Source organism: Chelmon rostratus, chromosome 4 (genome assembly GCF_017976325.1).
Source record: "Chelmon rostratus isolate fCheRos1 chromosome 4, fCheRos1.pri, whole genome shotgun sequence".
NCBI classification, from domain to species: Eukaryota; Metazoa; Chordata; class Actinopteri; order Chaetodontiformes; family Chaetodontidae; genus Chelmon; species Chelmon rostratus.
The window spans coordinates 10,359,765-10,369,539 of record NC_055661.1 but is presented as its reverse complement, the minus strand read 5'-3'; the positions used below and the strand labels follow the sequence as shown (position 1 = coordinate 10,369,539).

Here is a 9,775-nt window from a genome sequence, read left to right as displayed (position 1 = left end):
GCTTATTGCTGACATCTTCCCCGAGCACATATCACAAACTCATTGTGCCTCACACACAGTCTTATCAGCTAGTGACAAAGCTGAGGCTTGTAAGGGACGATTTCTTGTCATATTTGGGTGCAAAGCCTGCTCTAATTTAGTTGAGGCTAAATGTTCTGACATGAAGAGCAAGGGGCCAAAATACCCAGTCCTAGTGTGGTTACATCTCATATGAGATTAGCCAGACTGGAGGTGGTCTCTCTGCGAGCCTGACGGTCCATGTGTCCAGAAACGGTGAAGATATTCAAAACCCGGTCCACCAACCTTCGTCCGTGCCTTGTCCGTTCAAGCAGGACCACCACAACAGAGTAAATCCCGACGCCCGCAACCGCCGCCCCCCCTCCAGCAAGCAAAACCACTCCAGAGATGTACATGTCATTAAGGGCTTGGCCAGGCTTCGGCATGTGGTTAGCCAGGGCCAGACGAAGTAGAACCCCTCCACAAATCAGCAGTGACAGCCCAGTAATCAGAACCACGAGGAGGTCTGATAAACCGCCACTTTTTAGCATGTCGATCCGCCGTCGGCTTCGAATGCAATTCATGTCCTGCACAGCCGAGCTGAGCAGCTGTTTGAGCAGGACTCCCAGGGCTAGCAGGCAGAGGGCCGTGCCAGCCCCCAGCCGCCATTCGCTCGAGACGCTGGTGGTGGTGGACAGAAGGCCGACGCCTCCCAGCCCGCATCCCAGGATCAGAAGTACGGCCACGCAGTAGCACAGCAGAGACTTCCCAGGATCTCTAAACCACCACAGCTCCACCTGCTCCTCCAGGATGCTGTGCTGAATCCGAAGTGGGTCTGCGGGACCATTTAGGCCCAGCTCGTCGTCTCTGGGAGCCCTCAGGGGGGCAAAGTTGTCCAGTTCAGGCATCCTGATTCGAGTCCCACCCTTCTGAATAAGGTCGCAATCACGACAGAGAAGGCAGAATCCACGTGATAATCCTTTCAGTCCAAATTTAATTGATCAACAATTACAAGTGTGTCAGAACCAGCAGAAAGTTTTACGGGGTTGCTCCGTATATTATCCTGAAAAACTCAAAGGTGGCTGGAGTTGGTGGCGAATATATAGAGGAAAGGAATCTAATACACAAAATGTGCTAAAACACTTGACTGAGCTCAGTGTATTGAAGTTTTATCTGTCCTGGCCTCCCGTACAGCTTCAACATCCAAAGCAAAGCATCCAAACATCCACAGAATTTCCAGTCTGGTTTTGCAGGACGGCAGCGGTCGTCTGGAAGAGAAGACAGATGCAGCTGTAACAGGGTTCGCACAGTGCGTGATTCCTGCCATATACATAAAGTAGTGCAGGTTTATTTGCTCATTTGCCTTTGTGCCACTGGTAGCTGTGAAACTTCACTAGTTCTCAAGAGATATGCCCAAGGTGGGTTGCACAAATTTAACAAATCCATACTATTATGTCCCAGCTATGAACATGCTGTTTTTGTGCCTTTTTGAAATGCTGCTAAGAATGTAATAAAAGAACGTAATGCATATTATGATGCTAAAATAACTTGATCTTTTATAATGTGCTGTGGCTGAGCTAACTGTGACGCAGAGTCCGCCGCTGCTTCACGAGCCAGGCTCTCTGCTGTCTAGCTGAGCAGGAAGTTACAGAGAGACAGGTTTTACACAAGAGCTCTAAAATCTGGACTTTAAACCCTCTTTGTTTTGACCATTCAAGGCCCTCTGAACAAAGAGTGCAGCTTTAGTGTCTGTTTGTTTTGCATACCTTGAAAGGTCTGCTCTGTGCAAGACGAGTTAAAGGGTAACTTCACGCCAGCTACAAATCCTGTTGTGCTAATTTCCAGAGTTTGAACTTCTCAGCTGAAGTTAGAAGTGACACCTGGAGGGTTCGCTCAGCGCACCCTGGCATCGGGGTACGGTCACACATGCATGAGAGCAGGCAAAAGACCATCGCCCGCCGGGGTGAAATTCAAATCAGAGTTCACCAAAGTTGAACTAAGTTCGTGCATGCGTGACCGGACCCTCAAGGTGTGGTGACAGGTGCAGCAGACCACACCCTACAGCGATGCTGGGTGTGGTGAGACATCCACCAGAGGTCAGTGGAACAGTACTACTCAGCTTGGTGTTGGTGCATCCTTGCACTAAAGTTACATTGTAGATAAAAATCAAATCAAAGATGGGCGCACGCACATACACACACACACACACACACACACACACACACACACACACACACACAGTTTTCTGAACATCCAAACTTGCTGCTTTGACTGTGTAAAAAACTTGGTGTGCTGACACTGGCAACCTTTTCTATCTCTCATTATCACTATGCTAATGAGTTGCCACTGCCGAGGTGGCAGGGTAAAACAAGCATCAGCTGCCGATAGAATAAACAATACTCATCCACACGCAGACACACACACGCACACACACACACAATCAAACAGCTAATGCACAAATGTAAATTTTCTTTCTCTCATCCTCCCAAACACACACCCACACTAGCTCTCTCAATGAATTCTCCTATTTGAACTCTCCCGGGCTTTAAGTCCATTTAATTTTCTTTTCTCTCAAATACGTGCTTTGTCCACGCTGCACTGTTGTACCAGTACATGTTTTGCCACATAACTATTAAAAACTCTCATTATACCTGCCAATTTCTCTCTTTTCAAGTTTATTCTGTTGTATTCCCCGTCCTCTCCTCCTCCAGTCTTTACCTTACCTCAGCATATTTAATCTCTCTGCTGTTGTTTGTAACCACGTCACATCCCCATAACGCATTCATGTAAACATATACAGCAGATGCACACGCACACACACAAACAACAATCCTCAAGGTTATGGCTGTCGACAGCTTGTCTTTTAAAACCTGTCAGCGGCTTTATTTCTATCAAAGTCAGCAGTGCGCGGCGCAGGCCCACGCGTCCCAACGCTCGCTGACAGGAGTTACAGCTTGTCCTCGCTGGTCGTGGATTTTGCTAACACAAACACTGCTTTGCAAAAGAAAAAAAATAAATAAAAGTGTCAATCTGAACAAGCAGAACATGATCTCACATTCAGAATAGAAAATCTTGGGGTTTTTTTTTTAAACTTGTGGCACCTCTAGAAACCAGACACAAATTTCTATCGGCGTTTTCCCGCCTGAAAAGACTACAAGCTAAATGCAAGATCACATTTCCTATTAGTGTGGACTGGTGCTGCCTTGTGCTGAAGCAGAGCAGTAACACTGACACAGGGAGATATGAGGCGCATACACAAGGTGTGAAATGAAGACTGAGGTAATTACAGCCGAGCAGGAGGGGTGTTTATTGGCAACATGCTGTTTTGGAAGCTTTTCACATCCTGTATCTGATGGGAGATCGTGTGTGTGTGTGTGTGTGTGTGTTTTGCACGAGTGAACAGTTGTAAATGAGTTGTAAAAGGTGAAGATATGAAAATTGCATGTGTTGGCATGTGTGTTTATTCACTTGCGATATGATTGTGTATGTTTCACACAGAAAGACAGAGATGAAGGTGCATTCGTATGACTGTGTGTGTGTGTGTCTATGCTTGTTGAGTCACTAATTAATCCCAGCTGGTTTGAGCTCAGTGTCACTGACAGGTAGCACCACAGAAATAGCACAGTAATTGAGGTGTGTGTTTGTATGTTTTTTTTTGGTGTCTGAAATTGAGCCAAAAGGTGTTAAGGCGACAATAACAATATACGCGATACTCCACCGCTATCCGCCTCTCTGTCTTATTAAGGTTTTGGAAATATCACCTCCCTTCATACAGTACAACTTCACGAAACATTATTTTCTGTTTCATTAGGCAGCTCACAGCAAAGTGAAGCAGGGACGCAAACAGGCAATCGAGTGAAAGGCGGCGGCACGCAACAAAGACCAGAAGATGAAATTGAACCCTCAACAACACGCACATGTCTTAATCCATGTTGTTTACCTCACACTCTGATCCATACGGACACATACACACACACACCCGCCGGACTGTGTCTGCCTTTCCTCTTTCAGCGCTTGCTTGACCTCTAGACTCCGTCATATCATCCGTGTCACATTGGCCTCGTAAATATCTTTACTGACTCACTGCTTCACTCTCCACCTGCTTCCGTTTAAGTCATAGAAAACAGGTACAGAGACGAACAATTTACACTTCTCCCCATGACTCACGGCGCTCTGGTCATCTGGAATTAAAGTCGCTAAAAGGCATCTTTAGATTTTGGATTGGCAGCTGTGAGAGAAACCTGGTTGTGAATCAGAAATGGTGGTCCTGCTTTGCACTGTGAGACTGATTAGGAGCTGAGGCGATAAACTGGTACGATGGCTGTTGTCGCACCATCTAAAGTCACGGATGAAACATCTCAGTCCTCTATACCTGAGCACTGAAAACCTCCTGTACGTTATGTCTAACGATGCATCATAACACCTCAGCTGTGAATTTTCACACAACTCCCTCAGTGTTCTTTGCATATTCATAAAGTATGGATCCACTGATGTGCCTCTGTATCTGACTGAAAAACAGCATTATTGATGATCCACTTTCATGCCTTCAATTAGGGCGTTTTGGATTCACAATTGAATCTGACAGTAAAGTACCCATCAAAAACCGATGGTACGATCAGCATATTTCACTGTCTGAAGTATCTCACAGAGGCTACAGAAAGATGCACCAGTGGTCATTATCACAATTTATTTGAAACAGGTAGTATACCTGAGGAAAAGCCTAAATGGGTTGCTTTTAAGTGACAGGAATAATAAGTGTGTCCTGTGCAAACAGCCCTGTAGTCGAAAACTAAAAGGACTGGTTTGACGCTAACAGTCCAAACATTCTGTGTTGTGCAAATGCACGGAGAGTAATGATGAAAATCCCAAAGATAATCAGAAACCTTGCACATAGAGTATCATTCTCTCTCTTCCTCTCCCCTTGTCTGCCTCATCTAGGTTTTCAGCCCGCAAGGTCACCAGAGGAGCTGGTGCTTTGGAGTAAAAAACACTATACTGCACTCCAATTACCTGGGAAGCTTTGGGACTCCAGTATTCCCCCCTCTGTTATGTCAGCCCGCTGAACTCATTTCACCGGCCATTAGTGTCTCATTTTATTGTTGATTCGTGGGTTCTTTTAAAATTGGTTGTCTCGCATTATATGCTAATCAGAATGCCGGTCAGCAGAGTAGGATAGAAGACTGCAACAACATCCAGTGAAAATGGAGCAGCCAATATCTTGCTTCCTGTAAAAAATTGCAGGGTTTATGGTGGGATTTTTAGTCAGGAGAACGAAACTGCAAATGCCTTCACATGAAGTGGATGTTGGACCATTTAGCAGAGGTGTAATGTTGGATGTCAAAGCTTAGATAAAGGCATGCATGCACACCCAAGGAGGCTCTGACTGGAGTCCCACCTGTATTTCCTTTCTGCTGTCAGGGAAAAGTTTTCCCCGCTTTATTCAGGTTTGGAGAGCACAGTGAAAAAAATGGCTTTCTTACTGTAAAATAATTCCTCCCACATGTTGATTTGCAAGCAAAAATGGCAATATTTTTGCCAGGCGATTGCAGTTCTTCTTACTGTAATTCATTTAGATCACAGAGGCCAGAGGGAAGAGGAAGTGGGAGGCTCAGAGTGAAACTTTGTTGCCGTTCAGAAAAACTTAGCCAACACTTGACACTGAGGAGCAGGCTTTCCTTACGATTTTTTTTTTTTTTTGGATCAGTCTTCTGGTGGTTTCCTTTTTCTTCCAAATTATGTTTCTGGTATTTAGGATTTTGTCAATGTTCACATCTTCTCTCCACACAAAGACGGAAAAAGATATCTCTGCCAAAGCGTCAAAGCAAAAATATGTCAGGCGCAACTTAGTGGGGGGAAGAAACGAGGTCCTTCTGGTCCTGCTGCTGAATTTCCCGCTGCGTGCGTTTTCATCCGCGGGCTTTGGGTTAGGCTGAAGGGGACTCCACGGGAGAGTAGGCGATGTGTTGCCGTGGTGACAAAGCAATACTCTCCTCCGCTCTCCTTCCTGTCTCCCCACAACACACACTCGCGCACACACACCCCCTCCTCTAGTCAGGCGTTGAATCTCTTGGCGTCCCCACGGGCGAGGAGAGGGGTCAGGGTTGGCTCCATCTGTCTATGTGATGGGCATTGGTGCCAAGCGCCACGGGGGCTGGAGGGAGAGGAAAGAAGGCTTGTGTGGAGTGGGAGGGTAACGGATGTTTCTGAGCTGTCATCTGGGACTCCGACTGGGGCAGAGGGCTGAGGCTGAAGCTGGGGCTGGGGATAGGGAGTGGGCTGAGAGAGTGGGATAGGGGTAAGGAGGTTAGAGGAGAGGGGGGCTGAGGATGGAGGGACAGGCTCGGGCTAGGGATAGTGCTGAGACTTCATTGCTGTTCTTGTGGTTGTAAATGTGGCTGGCAAAGAGAAATGATGCTGAATTGGTCTTTATGTAGACAAGCTGGATCTTTCTTTCGTCTGTACGGTCACAATGGACACCAGAGGCACCGAGGGAGCCTCACTCTGTCCGGAAACATTGAGGAGACAATGGCCGAGTCAGTGGCACTGTCCTCTCTGTCAGGGATCACGAGGGAAAACCTAAGACAGAAAGAGAGAAAGAAAGACCTTTACATACATGTATTTAGTCCTCCCTCTGTTCTGCCAGTGAATTACAGCTTCAACAGCAACTTTGTTCACATCTCCAAGATGCTTCGTCTCCAGAAACTGATATCCGATTATTGTCTTTCATCGTAACGTCAGAATTCAAGCCCGATCAAAATGAGAGCCATTTAAATTCTAAGAAGGGAGGGGGTGCACAGATGTGGCCCTCAGCTGGAATCATTTAAATGTTGCAGCCGTTGCCATTTTTGTCACAAGCCAGTCATTTGTTTTTAGCCATGTTAGCAGCATGACCCTGCAAATGGCAATGCTGGCTGGCCAGTTGGTTGATACACCACTTTAGTCTAAATCTCTCTACAGCTATTGGATGGATTGCCATGAAATTTTGTTGAGGCATTCGTGGTCCCCAGAGGATGTAGCCTAATGACCTTGGCCATTCCCTGACGTTTCCTTTAGTGCCACCATGAGGTTCACATTGGTGGTTTTAAGTAAAATGCCTGGACAACTATGGGATGATTGCATGTAAATTTGGTAAAGACATGATCCTCTGGCTCTTCATTGAGCGCCATCATCAGGTTGCACCCACTTTGGTTTATGGCTCAATCTAAATGTTCCCATCAGCCCCCCTTTTTTTTCGTGGTGCCAACTCGGAGATGCTAAAATAGTTAACAAGGTAAACATTAAACCTGCATCGTTGTTGTCAATGCGAGCGTGTTGGCTCTCTGAACGGTCAGTGACATTTCTGGAGGTTTTTAACAAACCCCTTCTGTTTTAGTTGTCCCTCCTACTCTCTGGCTCCTGGTTCATTCTGAGCGAGCTCATTTCTCCACTTATGGCAAAGCATCACCCCAACTGGCACGGCCAGCCAAGACCTGCCCCCCTGACTCCTTATCCACATCCAAACGCACACACTCATCCCCATTTGTTTTCCCTCCTTATCTCCCCAGCCTTCCACACCTTCCTTACTTTGTTCTACCTCACTCCCCTCCTCATCTGTCTCACCACCAGTGCTCCTTTATCTGGCTAACTTCTTATCTCCCCCGTCTGCTGTCTGCTCTGGCGTTTTGGTGTCGGAGAGAGAGATGTGCGTATAGGGTGGAGGGGGGGGGATTACTTGTCTTTGTCACAGATTCCCCTCTGGCTCCAGGTAATGCTGCCTGACTCAAAAGCCTGTGTGGCATAATGCATGCAAGCGCACACATATACACAGCGTGCTGCACCTGTTCTCATGCTGTGGTGTTTACACTGTGTTCTCAGAGAGATGGTGGTGTCATTACCCCCTCATTTTCCTCTTGTATCTACTCCACATCATTCCCAGCATCAGAAATCCACCTATTCAACATCCTCAGCGAAATTCCTCGGTATTGTTAACCGACACAAGCACACATTCACAATATAGACCCAGATAATCAAAATATGATTGATGAAAATGCACAAAAAAAACATTTTCCATCTGTTGGCATTGGGCATTTAGCGCATTTGAATAGAGCTTCCTCCTCTCACACTGCTGTTGGCAAAAACGAAGCCCAGCCCAATCGAGTTCAGTTTAGCATGAGCTTTGGGCCCCATTCAGCCCCCTTACTATGGCAGGAGCCAAATGGGGCTCGTAAATGCTGGGCCCAACTCAGAATGTCTTGAATATTTGTGCTTCCGTCAAATAGTCTCTATTACCAAACAAGAGCTAAGTTTAGGGGGTTTTTTAGGGGGGAGTTAGAGGAAATTAACTGAATGACGTGCATAATGACTAAGCTGCGTCGGTCCCTGCATTGGAGGAGTGACTGTTGATTCAGAAAGAAAAACCTCTGGACAGCCGGCTGCTTTCCTCTGTCGTGCACAGCTGCAATATTAAAGCGCTAATCAAATCACCAATTAACATGCTGGTCCCCTTCTGCTTCACTCCTGCTGACGATGGGAAAGAGGCTACCTTTTCTTTTTTTCTTCAGTCTTTTTTTTTTTTTCTCCTCTTGTGGGTCCAGAAGTGATATTCAGCATATTCTAATTTGATATTGGCTGTCTGGTGATAATTATTTTAATGAATGAGATGGCTGTCTCGATGTCTGGCTGTCTGTCTTATTTTGTTGACTACCAGATATGACGTCTCTATACTGCAGCAGCACCTTGTGATTTAGGTTGAGAGACTGGCGCTTTGATATTTCTAGCCACAAGGACTCGTGAAACTTTGTGCATTCGTGTTCCTGAGAGATTGAAGCCTGTTGACTTTGGCGGTCTCCTGCTCCTTTCTCTTACGCCAACGATTAAATGAAATTTGGTACAGAATTAACACAAAACCTGAGGTTTAGAAACAGCCATTCGCCATTTAGCAAGAGGTCATGTGCCACACTATTACTTGGCCTATAGATCTGTAACTTCCTGGTTGCCTAGCAACTGGTTCTGGCCAAGAAATAGACCAGCCAAATACCTGCAAAACTAATGACTTTCCAATCAGCCTTCACTCTACTTACTTAGTAAATGTTAGCTTTCTCACAAGCTAAACTAACATGGCAAACATTATAGCAGCTAAATATCAGCATAGCATTGTAAATGTTAGCCTGACAATGTAAACAGTGCAGCCTCCAAAGCTGCTACACTGGATCGGTTGAAGCGGACTGATGGGGCTGATAGGTGGACACGTTTTATGGCCAGCGACAGCGGTGGACGCAGTCAGCACAGCTGCTATTGATGACACACTACATAGGCTACCTGACTGTGTATCTGCTGACTGTGAAACAAAAGGCCTCTTTGGGATATTTAAGATTCTGGCCTACTCTCTGCTCCACTCTTTGTCTGGGATCCATGTCACACACACACACACACACACACAGACAAAAACCTCACTTATTCAGAGCTCTCATATAACTCCTTCACTTTGCTGCACGGTCATCCACAGACACAATCACTGACTCACTTGGTTTTCCTCCTCCTGTTCTTTCATCCAGCGCTGCGTTGACTTCGGGCTCTTTTCTAACGAGGTCTGTCACATGTTTTCACCCTGACTTGTTTTCAAGAGTTAGACCTCATCTTAAAACAAAAGTATATTTGGTATAGTGAAAGGAGCAGCATGTCACCTACTTCAGACGGCCTGTCATGATTCATCTATGGTCTTTAGATTAGCTAACAGATCTAGACCAGGGAAGTGGCACTGGGGGTTGTGCCTGGTCAGTGTATTGATCTGTTGAAATCG

General features: G+C 46.1%; 1 protein-coding gene across 1 annotated transcript; it reads right to left on the bottom strand.

Annotated features, from left to right (window-relative positions):
- Positions 1-206: 206 nt before the first annotated feature.
- LOC121605971 (transmembrane protein 125) lies at positions 207-905 on the bottom strand. The gene has a single exon (XM_041936121.1). It carries the CDS (start codon positions 903-905, stop codon positions 207-209), a length of 699 nt encoding a protein of 232 aa, XP_041792055.1.
- Positions 906-9,775: the final 8,870 nt, after the last annotated feature.